This window comes from Zingiber officinale, chromosome 4B (genome assembly GCF_018446385.1).
Source record: "Zingiber officinale cultivar Zhangliang chromosome 4B, Zo_v1.1, whole genome shotgun sequence".
Classification (NCBI taxonomy): domain Eukaryota; kingdom Viridiplantae; phylum Streptophyta; class Magnoliopsida; order Zingiberales; family Zingiberaceae; genus Zingiber; species Zingiber officinale.
Window position 1 is genome coordinate 92,131,829 of NC_055993.1, and position 19,527 is coordinate 92,151,355.

General features: G+C 36.9%; 3 protein-coding genes across 3 annotated transcripts; 2 read left to right on the top strand and 1 right to left on the bottom strand.

Moving 5' to 3' along the window:
* Positions 1 to 1,132: 1,132 nt before the first annotated feature.
* On the top strand, positions 1,133 to 3,322 carry LOC121975527 (homeobox-leucine zipper protein HAT5-like). The gene is made up of 4 exons (XM_042527232.1): positions 1,133 to 1,710; positions 1,785 to 1,927; positions 2,066 to 2,305; positions 2,747 to 3,322. The coding sequence occupies exons 1-4, from the start codon at positions 1,617 to 1,619 to the stop codon at positions 3,107 to 3,109; spliced, it is 840 nt and encodes a 279-aa protein (XP_042383166.1). The 5' UTR covers positions 1,133 to 1,616; the 3' UTR covers positions 3,110 to 3,322.
* Positions 3,323 to 3,683: 361 nt separating this feature from the next.
* LOC121975528 lies at positions 3,684 to 6,383 on the top strand. Its single transcript, XM_042527234.1, has 2 exons — positions 3,684 to 4,421; positions 6,126 to 6,383. Exon 1 carries the CDS (start codon positions 3,791 to 3,793, stop codon positions 4,418 to 4,420), a length of 630 nt encoding a protein of 209 aa, XP_042383168.1. The 5' UTR covers positions 3,684 to 3,790; the 3' UTR covers position 4,421; positions 6,126 to 6,383.
* Positions 6,384 to 9,421: 3,038 nt separating this feature from the next.
* On the bottom strand, positions 9,422 to 11,550 carry LOC121975529 (cyclin-D1-1-like). Its single transcript, XM_042527235.1, has 6 exons — positions 11,221 to 11,550; positions 11,065 to 11,151; positions 10,676 to 10,771; positions 10,386 to 10,587; positions 10,172 to 10,302; positions 9,422 to 10,086 (listed from the first exon to the last, which is right to left on the bottom strand). The coding sequence occupies exons 1-6, from the start codon at positions 11,425 to 11,427 to the stop codon at positions 9,913 to 9,915; spliced, it is 897 nt and encodes a 298-aa protein (XP_042383169.1). The 5' UTR covers positions 11,428 to 11,550; the 3' UTR covers positions 9,422 to 9,912.
* Positions 11,551 to 19,527: the final 7,977 nt, after the last annotated feature.

Genomic DNA, 19,527 nt, shown 5'->3' on the forward strand with positions numbered 1-19,527 from the left:
TTAAAGGAAGGGGAGGTTCTAACATATGTCAAGGGTTAAAGAGGAGTAATTTAAAGGGAGGGGGGTGCTTTGACAGGTGTCAATAATTGGAGGATGGGTAATTTAAAGAGGGTGAGAGATTCTGACATGTGTCATGTGTCAAGGATTGGAAGGAGGGATGATTTAAAGGGAGAGAAGGTTCTGACATGTGTCAAGAATTGGATGGGGATAATTTAAATATCAAATTAGGAAGGTAATTTAAAAAAAACGAGAGATTTTGACATATGTTAAAAATTATATAAAATAAAAAAATTTGATAAAAAAATAATAAACAAAATTAATTTTAAAAATAAAACTAAATAAAAATTAAATAAAATTTAAAAATAATAAATAAAATTAATTAAAAAATAAAACTAAATAAAAATGAATTAAAACTAAAAAATATATAAGTATTGATGAAAAAATAATAAATAAAATTAATTTAAAACTAAAATTAAATAAAAATTAAATAGAACTAAAAAATAATAAACAAAATTAATTTAAAAATAAAACTAAATAAAAATTAAATAAAATTTAAAAAAATATATAAGTATTGATGAAAAAAATAATAAACAAAATTAATTAAAAAAATAACACTAAATAAAAATGAAATAGAATTAAAAAATAATAAATAAAATTAATTTTGAAATAAAACTAAATAAAACTTAAATAAAATTAAAATATATATAAATATTGATGAAAAAATAATAAATAAAATTAATTAAAAAAAATAAATTAATTAAAAATTAAAATTAAATAAAAATTTAAAAAATAAAAAAAATGATAGAAATGCCATTTGACAGGGAGGGAGGGAGAGAGAGCGATACAATTAGGGATATAAATGAACCAAGTCGCTCACGAGCTATTCGAAATTCGATTCGATAAAAGCTCGTTTGAGCTCGTTTAATGAGGCTCGTTAAAAAAAAATAAACCAAGCTCAAGCTTCGCAATATTCGATTCGTTAGCTCGTGAACACGTTCGTTAAAGGTTTAAGGTTTAGAGTTTAGGGTTTAGAGTACGACTCGATTCGACTCGATCTGATTACACTCCTAGATACAATTGTCTCCTCTTCTACTGCGAAAGCCACATTCCTCCTCTATAAAAACCCGCGCCTTCTGGGACCCAAACATTACGAAAAAAAGGCAGCAGCCCCAATTCTGGAGAAATCTCCCCGGAATCTCCTGCTCCGGTGGCAGAGCCACCTAGACATCTCGACCTCTTTCTCTCGGGAAACGGATCGTTCTCCGGCGGGTCTCCGCCGGAAGGAAGAGGTAGCGGAGGGCTCTTCTATTTGTCCTCTCTGCTCTTGCTAGCCGTGGTCTTTCTGGTGCTTGATGGGTTTTTCTCTCTACCCGATGAAAACTTCGACGCGCCTTCTGTGGAGTACCAGCTTCTTCCGTCATAAGGTCATCTCCGTCACCGACTTCTTCTCCTTCTAAACCGATCTAGGGATCCACCTTCGATCCGTCGCCCATAGATCGAGAACCGAGGGATAAGCGTTGACCGTTGTAGAAGTTAGCGGCGAGGACATAGGGAGGAGGGATACGCACTTGGTAACATAATCGGTCGCTCGATCTCTTCCGATTCGAGTTAGGAAGATGAGTTCCCGCAATCTGATCTTCGATTCGTCTTCTTCCTCCTCCTCCCGCAGCAGCTTGATCCTCTTGGGAAGCTCTACCTCGGTCTTCTCAGGTACTAATGAATGACCTCTGCTGACTCTGGATTTAGGGTTCCGATACATGAGCGTATTCTGTTGGAATCTCAAGGGGTGAAGTCGGTGGTGATGGGCGCGGCGGAGGACGGAATGGCGAGCGAGCGTCGGCCGTTTTTCTCGTCACCGGATGAGATCTACAAGGATTTTTACGAGGAGCTGCTGCCGGAGAAGAAGCGCCATCTCACATCCGAGCAGGTACCAACGATGCAGTGGGTCCGAAATCGGGCCCATGATTCAGCCCAATGAAAAACTGGATCTCTGAATCTGCTCTGGCAACTATTGTGCTAAAGTCTCTGCTAAGCAAATTGTGAAATAACTTGATGTAACAAATAGATACGCATGTTGGAGCGGAGCTTCAAGGAGGAGAACAAGCTGGAGCCAGAGCGCAAGAGCAAGCTTGCTAAGCAACTAGGGCTGCAACCGAGACAGGTGGCTGTGTGGTTCCAGAATCGCCGTGCCCGATGGAAGAACAAGCAGGTGGAGCATGACTACGATCGTCTGAAGGCCTCTTATGACTCGCTCATCCTCAGCCACAATGCCGCTCGCAAGGACAACGATCACTTGCGTTGGCAGGTGAACTATTCCTCTATGGCATCAGTTCCATTTCATTCTCTAGCTTGTAATTTGCGATTACGCTAAATTCATGGCAGACATGGTCAATCCACTTGTTCTGGTCACAAATCATCGGTTGGTGTAATAGTTTTCCATCAACAATCGCTGTCGATCAGTTTGCATGACCGTAATGGCCTTGTTTTGTCAACTTAGACAACTGTTTTATGTCTTTTTCAGACGTTGGTAGAAAATACTTGCCATCCAACTTTCAATGTCAACTTCTGATATCTCAGAGCATAGTCAACACCTTGTTGTTCTTTATGAGTTAATCTTAGTTAAATACCTTTCCTGCCCCAATAGAAAAGCTTGGATCTACTCTTGATGCTCTGGTTGTAGCTTGGCATCTACTATTTCCCTTGCAATGAAGTTAATTATGCTCCTAATAACTATTCAAACTAACAGGTGAACTTTCTGCTGGAAAAATTGCAAGAAAATGATCAACAGGGGATATCTGGAGTCCCTGTGCCGTCGCTGGATGATCAGGCGCCATTGAGCACGAACCCAATGGCCCTGAACATCCAGCAGAAGGTGGACGACCTCCTGAGCACTGGAAGTGGCATAGGAACGGCGACTGCTGTCGGAGTAGAACCTCATCTCCTGGTGGAGGAGCCCTTCCTCTCAGCGAGCTGCCACAAGGTGACACTACTGTCAGGCGCTGGCATCCACTCCGAGGACGACATTAGCGCCTGCAACTACCATCATCAGCAGCAAGAAATGCAGATGGATGAATGGTTGGATTATGTGCAAAGCATTTTCCTCCACTGAAGAACAACAATTATGCTGCTCAATGAAGTTCAATGTAGATTAGTCGATCGAGTTGTAAGACGTGTGTTATGTCAATATATAGTTGCAATATAATAGAATGCGTGGGGATCATCATGGTTTGCCTCTTTGTCATTTAATGGAGATTAAGATGTGGATGTTGAGGCTTGCGTGCACTACGCAAGATTATGGTTGCTAGTGTGATAGTTCTGGTAATCTAATGCGACAATATTGATGCATAATTGAAGAACAAAGCTGCACAACTTGATCGAGTGGAAGTTTTTTTTCTTGGTTTGAAGTTGAATTAGTATGAGAGTCTAGCCAAGTGTTTAAATTTCTCCTTCTCTGTTTTTTTTCTTCACTCTATTAGATTTTGCAAAGTGAACTGCAGGATGAAGCAGACACGGACCATGAATGTCCTTATCCCGGCCAAAGCTTAAGCACCGCACTCGCTTATTGTTAAATTCATGTACTCAACTTTCTTACCTTCACTTGAATGGCGGATGTGTTCAAATCTACTTGGGACCCACATATGAGTCATGTTATTGGCTTCGGCGACGTAACTTTTTCGAGTACCTGCATCAGTTCATTGACACGCTTCGGCCTTCCCACATCGCTCCGTTTTTTTTGACCGGAAAGAAAACGTGAGAAGGGTAGGCGGAGAGAGAGAGAGGGATCTCCCCGATGGCTCAGCGACAGGGAGAATTGGAGAGGGCGGCGGCGCAGTCGGAGGTGGTAGGAGGGAAGAAGCACGGTTACGCGGTGGAGTTATACTTCGACCCGGCGCTGGAGAACCAGGTGCTCAAGGCGTGGAACGTGCTCGGCCGCCGGCAAATCAGCACGCAGCTCATCGAGATGTCCGCCCGCCCCCACATCACTCTCCTGTCCGCCCCATGCCTCGACCCTCACCGCCTTCACGTCGCCCTCAAAGGCCTCGCCGCGCGGCTCGACCCGCTTCCGCTCTCCCTATCCTCCGTCGGCGCCTTTCTTTCACCCGACACTAATAAAGAAGGTGACGTGCTCTTCCTCGCTCCTACCCCAGCCGCTTCCCTCCTCCACCTTCACACCCAGGTTTGCGACGCGCTCCGAAAGGAAGGAGGGGTCGAGCCGCCCGATGAGTTCCGTCCCGATTCCTGGGTGCCACATTGCTCCGTCGCTCAGGATGTGCCCCGGAATCGCATCGCGGACGCTTTCTGCATCCTTCGGGACCTCAAGCTGCCTGTCTCTGGGTACGCCATGGACATCGGCCTCGTTGAGTTCTCCCCTGTGCGGGAGATTTTCTCCTTCTCTCTAGGGTGTAATTCCGAAGGTTGAGGTACATGAGCGTTCCTCTCCGCTTTAGGACTTCAAAAAAAAAAAAAAATGCTAATCTTGATGTGTTGCATTGTATTGACTTCTATTTCTTGAATAGTTAACCAAAATCATCTCTATGGTTCAAGATGGTGTCGATAAAGTTTAGTTTCCATAATGCTCAATGCTTGAAACTACTTCTAAAGCACTTCTATGATGAGTTGATGAACTTGTTTGAATCCACATCTTACTCTCAGTATTCTATTTGGCGATGTTTCTTTCCTTTGACGATTTTTAAATTAATTAGAATGTTGGTGTTACCACAAGACCTGTAACTTCATGCAAGCACATGGTAGTTATTGCTTCAAAATGATGGATTCACATTATCGAGAGATGAAACTTAACAATGAGCATAGATCATCTTGTTATCAAATTGGCAGCATATTGTGCTATTATTTCTTATTGAATTCTTGATGACCTATCTGTTCTTCATTCTACTAATCAGAAAGAACATTGTTGTTTCTTGAACTTAATGATCATAAGGGTTGATGATAATGGATCTCTGCCCAAAGCTGCTGACTGCTGAGAATGTTTATATGCCTACTGCATGGTTTCAGTTACCAACATTAAAAGGTTTCTCACATGGGGGATAGACTGTGAATGATGCATGATGAGGAACATAATTAATAGACATTTATGAACTGCAGCGCCTGTGAAAAGGGCACAGACCATGAAATGTATTGTTTGAACTATCCTGATTAACAGCCTATAAATTAGTCAATGAATAGCACTTGAGAAGAGACAATTCTCATTTGGTCCCATAGCAAGAAAATAAATAAGCATGTGGCAGTGTCTTGTTTCATCATTCATTCAATCATGTAGGATTTCCAGTGCATCTTGACTCAGCCAGCTGATATAACTTGAAAAACAACTCAATGATAGCATTAGACCGTATAATGTAGTATTACATCCCACAATTCACCAGAAGAGTTGATCCCATTTGATTCTTAAGCCCGTATCTATACTTGGCGATTAAATGAAATCAACCAGAGCTGGTCATAATTGGTTGATTCTTCCTTAATCAGTCTTTGGGATGGTTCCAACTGCCGCCTGACCATATGCATCGATGGCTGTAATTAGAGGGAGAGTAGGTTTTCATATGTTCTTGCAAGACACCATTTCTCCTATGGTTTTATTGATTTTTGGATTGGCCTGTTTAGGAGAGTAGGGAGCTTTACTTCCATTATGTGGCACAAGTTCATTTTCTTTTTCAGTAAAGACATTGGAAACTTAAAATATTTTGAAATATTTTGTTCCTATATATTAAATGCAATGTTTATTGATGCATCTTGTTATTGCTTCTTTGATCCGTCATTGTTACTAAAAACAAATTTACTATTCCATCAGGTTAATTTTGAAACTAATCTCAGGCTATTAGGAGTACCTGTCCATCTTATACACTTTGGCATACCATGCCATGATTACTAGATGTAAAACATCAGAGTACTTGATGAATACATATCGGTGCTATAAACTTTGGCATTCCATGTTTACTAGGTTATAAAACATCTGAATACTTGGCGGTAAATGTTGCCATGTGATAGTGGCATGATGACCACCAACATGTTTGTTGTAATGACGTTGAACTGCTATTTGTTTTCTTAATTATAATGAATTTTGCAGATAATTACCTGGTTTTCCATATTTTACCGCATTGTGAATTTCCCAGGTTATTATGGCTTTGTTTGTTGAACTTCAACCTGCTGCACTATCACCTTCAACAGTTTGTCTTTCAATCATCAAGGGCATGCTGCATCTTCCTGTCTAGGCTACAAACACCATAGGCGACTGATTTTTGTGATGTTAATCTTGTAATTGAATGTTTTACTAAATATCCTTACCACAATGAAGTTATTAATAGTGTTACATTCAGTTGAGACGGCTTTAAGTTTGTGTTCTCTGCATTTACATGGTTCAGGATTTAAAACTTAGTATTTAAGTTTTAAGGTTCAAACCTCTAAATCCTTACAAACTTGGGGTAGGATACAAAAGATTTCCTATTTGCCTCAGGCATGTGAGTCCCTTGGGAGTGTATGGTTGTCTTTGTGCCTCTGTAAATGCTTGACGATGTTGAATTGGAACGTTATGTTTCCTACACTAGATGGAATTGGCTACTGGGTTCCAAACTATGATCGAACTGGTGAGGATGATTTGAATTTCTAGCCACTTAGAATACTTCTTCCTCACTTTTAGTTTGTTGTTGTATCCATTTTGAAGTACTGATTACTGGAGAGGAACTATCAATTCCTGGTCCTTCATTTTACAGTGATATCTCATTCACATCATGTATGTATGTTCCATTTCCATCGACTTAGAGATGCACCAGTAGATAACCACCAGTACTAGAGAAAATTGGTAAATGTAAAGTTTGATGTAGTTGCATTTCCACACTTCAAATGATCAACTCATAAGTCTGTTATACCTATAACATATCAATTTTTCTAGTTTATAAAACTCTTCGGATCACATTGTATGATGTGATAGATTTTGTATGTATTAGGATCCTTCAACCAGTACATGGATGTCAATTTGGAAATAGTTGAAGTGGTAAAGACGTGATTACAATCTTCAATTCCTTTTCCTTATCCTTATGAAGCATTTGTTGAAGGAAACTCTTATGAAATCTCCATACCTTGCGCCCGAGAAGCTTGAGCTTTAAGGCCCAACTTATTTTAGCCAGATCAAATTGAGGTGGCCAACAAGTTAAAATGGCCGAAGGAGGAAGTCCAAGCATAGTTTTCATACCCCCAAACCCAGAGTTAGATCCATCGACTCCTCGGAGTCCTATCTAGTTTTTCCTAGTCGATCATGCTAAATAGCCGATTCAACCCAAGCATTTTCATTAAGCGAACCCAGTTGAACTGGTCGACCCGATCTGGTTGAATTTTTATAAAACACAAACCCAAAAAAGTTAAGAACCATTAAGAGTCAATCTTCCAATCCCACTGTCCTCCCCTGTCCCAGCACAATGTGCTGTTTGCCATTGTTTTCAGTGGAACTCATTGTAGAATCATCACTTCTCACTATTACCTGATGCTTCTTCAACCAAATCCAAACATGATCTAATCAACTTGGTAGCCACAGCTGATGTCAGACTGCATCATCCATCATTTCTTCAATTCAATACAATAAATTCATCTCTTACAAAACCAAAAAAACAAAAAAGTATTCAACAATTACAATACAGAGGAATAACCTTTATTGTCTTTTGTGTATCTGTAGATATTATAACATAATCCAGGCATACTTTAAGTATTAAACATTTACAATACAGAGGAATAACCTTTATTGTCTTTTGTGAATGTGTAGATATCGTAACATAATCCAGGCATACTTTTCCCTGGCCTTTACCATCATTTGGTACACTGGAACCAACTCCACGTTGATCCAATTGCTTTCCTCCAGAGCTCTTCCTTTCATCACTAGCAAACAACTCAGTGTGTGCCTTCTACAACTTCTCTGAAACTTGCCATTCTCCCTAGCCGTCAATCAAAGTGTCTTCTCCATTTGCACAACATCATCGTGTCAGAAATTTTATATATATATACACACACTGTAAAGTCAAAAGAAAGAGCAGGGCATGGCTGCATACTGTGGATTATGCACGTATTGATTGCGAAAATTACTGAAAATTTTTAAGACAAGTATTGTGTTACGATGCTAATAACTTTTGGGTCCATTATTATTCAGGACCTACTGCAACAGCGTGAGCACGAGGTCGATAGATGCTGCAGAGGGAACTAAAGTTGAAGGCCCCTTTTATCAAATCATGCTCACCTTTAGCTAAATATACCTGCTTTATGAAAGAAAGGAGGTGAGGAGAGTGAGTGGCATCGAGTCTTTGGCTTTTGGGTTTATTCGTGGGATTCCCTTGCATGCTCGGTGGACAAAGAGAGTGCCAAAAGGCAATGGAGGATATATTTATCTATATTATAAGAATGCAGATTAAAGCACAGCTTCTACTTCTCTCTCTCTCACTCTCTCACTTTTTCCATGAAATGGAGAAGAAAAATAAATAAATCTACTCTTCTTTCACTTGTTTGGGAACATGTCAGGCATGAGGGAATCTAACGAGGTTGCATTAGGATTTTTCTTTCTCAACAACATCCTTTTCATTCTCTACCAACTGGTACTGGTTTGGTTGGAGGAGACTGTTCCCCGCTGATCAAGAGTTTAGAAGGACATTATGCGATGAGAAACAAACAGAAGCACACAAATCAAATCATTGGAGAATTCAAGAGAGAGATCGTATAGTGAATAAGACCTTGACTTAGAATACGATCGAGCTTGGTAATGTGAATTGAAGGCATGGCATGGCATGCTCCCAAATGGGCAGAGATGTGTGTGTTGTCTTTTAGCAGATTTGAATGCAACTCATTAGCATTATCTCTAAGTTCGTTAGCAGAGGAGGGAATCGACTGTGGTGCCAACTGCCCCGGCTAGGCGCCGGACTTGCTGAGCTTGGACGCATTCCGACCGGGTCTCATCATTTCTCTGCCCGATCGATCCTTTTTTTTGTTTTAACTCTTGTTTTGTAGCGAAGCATGCAGGCTCTCGTTCCCCACGCAAATTCCAACAGTAATGTGGCAGACTAATTTCATATATTTGCTCGATTAGTTACTACGATAAGTTAACACATGTTTTACTACTTTTTCGATTTGTCTTACCCTAATGACTGGTTGTTTGTCTTCTTAAAAATTCATGAGAGCGTGACCAGCAAGAGTGGTCCAAAACGCAGATCCCTCAATCTTCACTAGATTTGGTTGTTCACATGTTTATGTAGTTCCTTTTCCAATTATCTGATTTTAGGGCACGTACAACTTACAAAGGTTCCATTAATGCATTCAAATCTTTAATACTTGCCTTGGTGTCTATTTGATTAAACTGGTCACCCGTTGCTGATTCGATAGAGTTGAAGCAGATTCTCAAACACTAGGACATGCAACTTGAAGTTGACATAAGAAGTATCAAAAAATTTATTTTTATTTTTGGGTATTACAAAATTTTCAGAATACATATACCTTTTGAAACACCCTCAATGAGAGTCACAATTCACACTGCTAGACTTAGAACACCTAAACAAACCAACAAAAAGAAAGCTCTCATCAATGGCTGAGCAGATCAGAAGGAACACTGTGAGATCTAGAATCTGTTATCAGTCGAATGTTAAACTTCTACTGCTTTTACCACAACACCAACAAGACCCACCGGATCACTCCATTCCTTTTAACAATCAATGCTACCATTGGAGACAGACACATCTCTTCCACACAAAATAATGGCAGAATTTCCATCCCTCGGAGATCTGTGACTCTATGCCATCATGGCTTACTACTACAACAACAAAGGCCCTCAAATGAAACAACTTCAAGGACCAAAAATCATAACACTAAGTGGAATCACACCAAACTCGTGTATAAAATACTAAAGAATCTGAAAAGCCAACGAGATAAGGCTCAATCGCAACTGTGGCTGTTGTGCTTCCTTTTCTTGGTTGGCAGAGATGAGGTTCCTGAGTCCCTTCTAGCCGAACTAGTCACTCTGTGCTGTGAAAGAATAATTGGGGACTTTCTGAGACGTCTTTCATCAACAACTCGTTGCAGCATTCGGTTGCAATTTGAAATTCTCTCCTAAAAGAACAATTTTTATGTTGAGGCTAGATCCATGCATCCATCTATCAATTATATACTACTACAGATCATTGCTACTGATTACCTCTGTCAGCCCAGGGCACCAGGATGCTGCGATTGTAGGAGTAACAATGGCAAGATCATGAATCTCCTCGACAGCAAAGATTGTCGCAGACGCAGCAAGCGCCGATGGGGAATGACTTGTAATGTCAATCTCTGTTGCAACATAGACTTCAGATTAAAAAGCAATGCAGGTTATTTAGCACCAAAAAGTTTGATTGGGTTAGCATTTTTGTTACCCTGCATTGCGGATAATATGAATTGTGTAGCCTTTGAAACCAAGGCTTCTGCTCGTTTACCCGATGGATCGATCTTGAAAGCAAAGAAACTAGTAAAACTGAAAGGAGTCACGGCTCGAAGCCTCCAATCTAAACCAGTGAGCACAAGAAGCTCCATGCGAAGCACAGTATGAGGCTTGAATATGAACTTTGCGCCCTCAACCTATACAATTAGAACAGCTTAATGCATGCTTGGTGAAGCAGATGCGAGCAACAGTTGGAGTTGCAATTTCAGTCCTTTATTCAATCACCTGGAGGTCCAAGAGGGTTGGGGCTAGTGTTTCCTCCATTTTCACAGCAAGGGAGAGGCAGGCCACTGATAAGAGCTGCAGTGCCCATCCATTTTGCTGCATTGGTACAAACCGGCATTACTCTTATGAATTTTCGAATACAAGAAGCAATGTAAGCACGGGCAGAAGTTTACAATTAATCAATCATGTCTTCCATTACTGTAAATTTTAGCCAAATTCTATCATTTTAACGAGTACAACAGTAGCGAGAATCCAGAGTTTTTGCAATTTTCCTAAACATCAGAAGGCAAAAATGCAAACACGTTGAGCGAAATTATACACCATCGAGTCATCTACGTGACCGGAAATGGCTAAATGGAGAAGAAACTACTGAAGAGAGATTGGTCTACCTGCAGGCGATGAGAGGAGAGGAAACGATTCAAGTAGATAACGGCGAGGTACGCCGTCAGTGGGCGGAACTGATAATAAGCACGAACCTGAGGAAAACGGAAAACCAGTTAAAGAAACGTCCGTTAAGATGGCGCGGCGGAGAGAGAAGAGAGAACCTTGAGGATCCATTTGACGACGGCGCGGCGGGCGGCGGGGTCGAGCAAGTTGGAGGCGAGCCGGGCCGAATCGGCCTCCCCCTCAGCCTCCGACTCGCCATCTACGAAGACGGCGAGGGAGCCGGCAGAGTCGTCGTGGAATCCGGCGAGCTCGTCGGCGTCGAAGCAGCCGGAAGACACGGAGGAGGCTGATGGCGAGGGAGGCATGCCGGGAGGAGAGGGAGCTGGTTCCTCATTGCTTTTCCATCACTGCGGAGCACCAGAACGGAGTTGAGCAGAACAAAGAAAGTGGAAATATCAAATTGGATGGTAAGTGTAAGGGAAGGTTCAGGTGTATTTATATTCCTAGAAGATTTAATGTACCATGAAGCCACTTCAATTTTCCTATATATATATATATAGAGAGAGAGAGAGAGAGAGAGAGAGAGTTGATATGCTAAGTGACGCTTTGTGCACGACCATGAACGAAATCCGACGTGAGCTATTTAACACAGCTAAAATCTATTTTTTTAATCTTTCTCTGATTTGCATGTAACAACTTTTCTCTCTTCATTTTTAAATTAAAATGAAATTTTATCTTCTCTCTCCTATTATTACATACAAAAAATTATTGTGGTAGTGATGATACAACGTTGTAGCAGCTACTATGCAGTAGCTACTACAACGGTGCAGAATCTGTTACAACGGTACAAAAACTGCTACAACGGTGTAGTAGCTACTACAACGGTGCAGAAGCTGCTATAACGGTGCAAAAAATAATTGTGGTAGTGATGATACAACGTTGTAGCAGCTACTATGCAGTAGCTACTACAACTTGTAGCAGTTACTATGTAGTAGCTGCTACAACTTATAGCAGTTATTATGCAATAACTGCCACAACGGTGCAGTAGTTGCTACAACGGTGCAAAAACTGCTACAACGGTGCAGTAACTGCTATAACGGTACAGTAGCTGCTACAACGGTCAGTAGCTGCTACAATGGTCAGTAGCTGCTACAATGGTCAGTAGCTGCTACAATGGTTCAATAGCTACAAAGTAGCTGCTACAACGATACAGTAACTGTTACAACATAATAGCTATACAATAACACTGCTACACATTATAGTAGCTACTGTACAGAAGCTGCTACAATGTGTAGCAGCTATTGTGTAGTAGCTGCTACAACATTGTAGTAACTACATCACCTTTAAAAATTAACAGCAAATCAGATGAGAGAGAAATGAGAATTTTATAATTGTTGCATGCAGATGACAAAGAAAAGTTGTTGCATGCAGATGAGAGAGAGATTAAAAAAATTGAGTTTTAGTCGCGTCAGATAGTCCATGTTAGATTTCACTCACGGTCACGCACAAAGTGTCGCTTAGCATATTATATATATATATATATATAGAGAGAGAGAGAGAAGATATCCTGCGACACAACTCTGTGCGGATCGGTGCGGTGGATCGATCCAGCACGGATTTTAATGCGCAGGCGGGCTGAATCGATTCATTGATCAATTCAGCCATGCTGGATCGATCCACTGATCGATCCCGGCACGCTGGATCAATCAGTGGATCGATCCAGCATGGATTTTAACGCGCGCCGCACCAAATCGCACGGATGCGTGCCGCAGGATAAGATTTCCGTATATTATATATCTACGGAACAAAACCTGCGGACTGCTACGGACTAACCTCATGGCAAGTCTGCATCACACATTTTTTATTTCCTTCTTTCCACAAAACACCCGAATCTCCTCCTCCCTCCCTATGCCCTAGGTTGTGATTCTCCTCGCCACAGCCGCCTTCGCTCACGTTTCTCCTCGCCGTGCCCTCCCCCACCTCGCTCTCACAGTCGCCCTCGCTCGTGGTTCTCCTAGCCTACCTAGACTCGCCATGACAAGCTCTCATAGGCGTCGTCGAAGCTAGGGTTCACAGCGGTCCGTAAAATCATCACTTGCCGCAGAACCTCCCTCCCTTGCTGCGCCTCCCTCGCCGCAACAATCTCTCACATACGCTGTCAAAGCTAGCTAGGGTTCGCAACTGTTCACAGCTATCCGCCGTCAAAGCTAGCTAGGTATATATAAAAGAATATACCTTGAGCATTTAAATTAAAGTTTGCTAACATTAAATCCCATAAACCCTAAATTTATAATAGCATAGCATCAAACCCTATCTTACTATAATAACCTATACATCAACATATTTAAGTGAGTTTGGATCATTGAATGTGACCCCCTTTTTTACCTCAACCTTTGATTGTTTATTTAAATGAGTTTGGATCATTGAATGTGACCCCTTTTTTACCTCAACCTCTGATTATTTGTCCAAACTTTTACTATAGTACTAGGTTTAGTTGCATTCATCGGTATTCTCTAAGCCAGATTCCACAATCCCTTTTCCTCCGATTTAGTAAGAATTATGATATCCTCTAAGCCGGACTCCTTATCCGTCAAATAACCACAAACTATTGCATCTAGTCACATGTGAGGAGGGGGGGGGGGGGTGTAAATCACATGATTTTGAAAAACTTTGCTTTCATTTTGAGATCAAAGTAAATGCAGCGGAAAAACATGAAAATCAAAAGCAAATAAGAAGACAGAAACAGGCACGGTCGGTTTTACTTAGTTCAGAGCCTTCGGCGATTCCTACTCCAAGACCCAAGTCCCTCGAACCTATTGATAGGTAATCTACTAAAAGACCTCTTTCAGAACCGGCTAAAGAGGGGATCAAGTACAATGAAAGAATAAGAAAGAGTGTAACACGCTATACTTTTCTTTATGCAACAATTAAGTACAATATTAAAATTCATTGCCCAACACCCTCGAAGATGATCGAATTAGGCTCGGTGTTGGCCTGCTCTTTAGCAGTAGTCAAGTGCAGCAGCATCGTAGTAGTAGGAAGCTGGAGCAGTTGGAACTCCAAACGGACGCGTACAAGCTTGTACAAGAGTTGTGTCTTGAATGCTACTCAAACAGGGCTTATATAGGCTGTGGAAGGCACCTTCAACCTCCTCCAAGGCACCTTCACAAGTAAAGTTTATCCCCCAATCTTCGATGATGATAAGATCTGCAAACTTCAGGTTTTATCCTCTAGAAGGCACCTTCAAAGCTCTTCAAGGCGCCTTCCAGCAAGCTCAAGGTACCTCCAACTGCTAGTTTGACACAACAATATTCCAAAAGCCATAACTTTTAACTTCAAACTCAGAATCAAGCTCTGTTAGTTGTCACACGTACAAAATTCGAAGGTCTACACTTGTCTCTACAACATAGAGTTAGAAAAAAATATGCATGAATAGTTTATAAAGATTTATGAGTTAGATCCTTTCTTCTTGAGACCAGAATTTAGTTAGAGTCTCAATTTAGGTTTTTAAAATGGATCTAAACTGGACCGACGCCTACTGTCCCCTCAATCGAGATGCGTCCTTATTAAGTCACTTTCTTCTAGTGACTTACCTTCACTTACCAACTTGCAGTCAGTTAATAGTCTCTTGACCCACCAGGTCTTCATGCCAGTTGTCAGGTCCGTAGGCCCAACTGGACTTCTGCCAGTTGTCAAGTCCCGCAGACCCAATCGGACTTCCTGCCAGATATTATGTCTGCCCTTTGACCTATCTGGGTTTCGGACCAACTATCAGGTTCTCAGACCTAGCTGGATTTTAGCCTGGTGTTAGGTCCTTTAAACCCGTTAACTCCTGCACACTTGGTAAAGAGGTTAGACAAACGCCACATCTAACTTTAACCTATTTATCATACATCAAAACTTGATTATCAGTGCAACCTATACCAACAATCTCCCCTTTTTGATGTAATGATAATTTGGGTTAAAGTTAGAAAAAAAAAATGTAAATAAGTAACTTGTTTAAGTGAGTTGGATTTTTCTAACCTTTTCTAGCCTAACCCACTGTCCTCCCCCTTTAGCATACATAAAAAATTGATACAACTCATTGAGCATAAATTTCTAATTTTTTTATAAAAGTTTAAACAAAAGTTGTAAATATTTCAACCAATTTTTTGACTAATGTTTGGAAAATTTTGAACAATTTAAGTGAAGTTTTAGCAAAATGAATAAATTTTGCAAACTAAGTTTTTCAAACAAGTTTTCAAATAATGATTTTAAGTTCTTAAATTTTGAAACAACCATTGTAAATAGAAAATGTTATCTTTTTAAAATAATTTTTGCAAGCAATATTTTCAAGTAAACAAGTAAAGTTTTTGTTCAGAAAAAAACTCAGGTTTATTATAGGGAGAAGTAGATAAAAAATTAAAGTAATTTGAAAGCAATCTTCTCAAAATTTTCAAAGGATTTTCAAATAATGAAATTTGAGTTTTGAAAAACATTTTACAAAGCTGAATTTTGTAAAGTATTTCCAAATATTTTGTAAGTCAATTTTACAAGTAAGTCAAAGATTTTCAAATAATGTTCAAAGAATGAAGAAAATTAGATATTTTTCAAGAGGGTTTTGAGATATTTTCAAGGAAGTTTTCAATAAGTGTAAAAAACAAGTGTGAATGCATAGCTTTTTAAAAGCATTTACTAAGTAAAATTTTGGTAAAGTTGTTTTCCAAGTAAGATTTTTGAAAAAAAAACTTTCAAGGAAATTTTTTCATAATTGTTAAGGAATCTATTTTCAAAAGAATTTTCCAAGTCAATTTTTTTAAGTATGGAAAAAAAAATCTTAAGGGAACATTTTCAAAAATATCAAAATAAACTATTTCATAAAGTTCTAAATAAACCTTTGAAAAAATATAAATAAATATTTGCAAAGAAAAATTTTTAAAAATTATTTTCAAAGTAATTTTAAAGAAATATTTTCAATATAAGTTTGGGGAAAAAAAATTTAAGTAAAAGTTTTTAAGAAAGATTTTCAAAGTGGAAGAAAAATGTTCTTAAAAAAATGCTTTAAAAAAAATTTTAGGTAAGAAATAATTTTTGAAGTTAAAAATGATTTGATTTTTCAAAAACTTTCTTAAATTAAATAATTTTTCCAGGATGTGTTGAAAGTAAGTTACAAATAAAAAAAAAATCAAATCAATGTTTCAAAGAAATTCAAACTAGTTGAATCTTTTCACCCCCCTTAAATTAACACTCTCCCTTAAGTCGTACAAAGGTTTGAGTATGTTAAATTCTGTAACATATTTTTACGGTCCTTCCTCCCCCTTAACATAGCACATTCTGATTATTTTTGTTAGCTATAAGAAGTTCCACCTAAGTGTTTAGGGGATTTAGTGTTAGTAACGCTTATGTTCAACAAGTATATTATTTACATAAATATTTCTATATACTTAGTAATTGTTCATTTAACTTTGATTAAAACAAGATCATTAATCAATTATTCTTAGCTTGGATTAAGTTAAGAAATAATTTGTTACTAACTCAATAATAAATAAGTTTTTATTAACTCAATTAATAATTTAATACTTATTTGATTAAAACAATTTAAATTTTTTATTAATTAATTGAGTTAATTGATTAATGAAAGTATTAGTTATAATTTAATTTTTCATTTACTTCATCATTAACTTTTGATTAGATTTAACTTAAGTTACATTAAATTAAGATTAACTAAGGTTAAAGTCAGTATTAATTTAGAGTTAAATTTGTTAAAGTTACTAATCAAAATTAAGTAAAGTTAAGGTTCAATTTGAGTCAATCTTTAATTAAGATAAATTATGATTTAATTAAAGTAAAGTTAAGATTTTGATTAACGTTGAAGTTGAAATTAAAATTGATTGAGTTAAATTAAGGTTAAGTTTTAATTAACCTTTTAATGTAAAGTCAAGTTTAATTTAAAGTCAATTAGAGTAAATTTAGTTAATGTTTTAATTAAGTTAAATTAAGGTACTAATCAAGTTAAATAAAATATTTAGTCAAATTAATGTTGACCTAAGTTCTTAATTAAGGTTAGATTAAAGTTACGTTTAGATTAATGTGTTGAGTTTTTAATTCAATTAAGTTTTAATTATTACTTATTAAGTTCAGTTTAAAGTTTAAAGTTTAAGTTAATTAAATTTTAATTGATTTAATTATTTGTTAATTAAGATTTAAGTTTTAAGTTAAGTGTCTAAGTTCTAAAAGGATTTTAAAGGATTTTTAAAATAATTTTTTAAGAGATTGTTAAAATAATTTTTAAAGGGATTTTACAAATATTTTTTAAAAGGATTTTTAAAATAATTTCCAAAAGGATTTTTAAAATAATTTTTAAAATAATGTAATATGTTAATTAACATATGTTTAATTTAATTTTGATTTTAGGGTTAAATTAAATTAATATTGGTATTTATTTTAATTTAATCTAATTTAATTTAATTAATTTTAGGTTAATCTTAATTTAATTTAATTTAATCTATAATTGAATTTGAATTAAATCCTTAGTAATCGCATCCGATGTCCCGATCTATATTTTCAATTAAGGAATCTTATAATTTGTGAGATGAGTTAAGTTAAATTTTAGGATTTAGTTTAATTTTGTGTTAGATTCAAGTTTAACTTTGAGTTTAATAAACAGATATTCTTTGGATAAACTTTTATGCTATGGTGAGTCACTTGGACATTATTATAGTAACTACACCTTTAAAAATTTTCAAATAGTTCTATCCACTGAACTTAGTATAAAACTTTGGTCTAACCGGCTCAGATTATTAAGGGGTAGTTTCAGTTAGTTCCACTAAACCAAATGCACCAGGTCGAAGTCATATCTTCCTAGACATGCATAAACAGAGTTTCCCTAACCTACTATCATCCAAAACTTCTCCAATGATGTTTGTCAAATTAAACTTTTGTCCCTTATTAAACTAGTCCTTGATTACCCAACCGAGTAAACTATTATTTTGGACGTGTCAACTAATTTGGCGTCTTCCCTGAATTATGGAACTTGGGTTATGTTTTAGTTAAGATTAATTAGGTTTTAGTCAAAGTTTAATTACTTATAATTTATATTTAATTTAAGTTTTTAATTTTAAATTAATTAAGTTGGTTAAATTATAGTTAAGATTTAAATTTTATTTAAATTTAAAATTATCTTTGTTTAACCTATTATATTTAATATTTAAGTTTTCATTAATTTTAATTATGAAATAATTAAATTATTTAAATTATTTTTCTTTAAAGATTTATCTTTAATATTTGACTTCTTATTATTTGTTGATTTTGAATTAGTATGATTTAATTTTAGTTTTATCAAATTAATTCTATCTATAGATTTATCATTAAGATTTAAATTTTTATTAATTTTTAAGTTTGAATTGATTGAATTATCTTTGTTTAAGATCTTATCTTTAATATTTAAATTGTTATTATGTGTAGAGATTTCTAGATCCAGATTACAAAATACTTTGTCAAGAAATATATTAATCTTATCTAGATCTATATTGACTTCGTCCTTTTTAGGTTTTATGTTTATCTTAAGATTTGAATTGATTAAATTATTATTGGATAGAGTATTAGTTGAATTTTTCTTAGGGGTGGAGTTATTCAAGTTGATTTTATCTATATTATTAAATATTTTATTGAGAAATATGTTGATTTTATCTATATTGATTTTTCCATCATTTAAATTTTTAGGGTTAATTAAATTTTCATTAATTATTTTTAGATTTTTTGAATTTTCTAAATTAATTAGATTTATTTTGTCAGATAATATCCTTGGGGTATTTTTGGGAGTATTGCCAAATATACTATTTTCACGTATATTTTCAGAAATATCTAAATTAACATGCATAATTTTTAAACTACTGTTGATAGTGGTATTTTGGTAATTATTACTAAACTTAAGCGCAACCCCTAATTTTGTAAGCTTCTTTGTTTGATTGGACTCGATTTTGGATTCCATTTTGACTTGATCCTTTAGCTCCATCAGCTCCTCATGAAGCTTGGTCAGATGATTCCAGAACTTATAAGCATCTCGGTGTTTTCCAATTCTGCATGTGATTTCATTAGGTAATAATTTTACAATTGAATTTATTACCTTTCTATTGACTTTTGCATTTTGGGTTGATTGTCTCAGTGCCATGCCGCCATCGAAGTAGTTCATAAGGATGAAATTTTCCATTTGCATCCTCCACAGATTGAATTCGTGCCTCATGTACATCTCATATGGAATCACGTTGACATTTCGCTCGAGCATATCTTTGTGCTCCATTTCAAATATCTAGCAAAAAATTAAAAGGAATGCCCCAAGACTATGTCTTGGATTAGTAGAGTTTGAAGTAAAAAAGAAATATTGACGACTCGAGTGGTGTTGTACCAACTTTGAGAATTTTTTTTTATCAATTTAAATAAAATATAAAAAATTAAAATTATAAAAGAAAATAAAATAATTTCCCTGG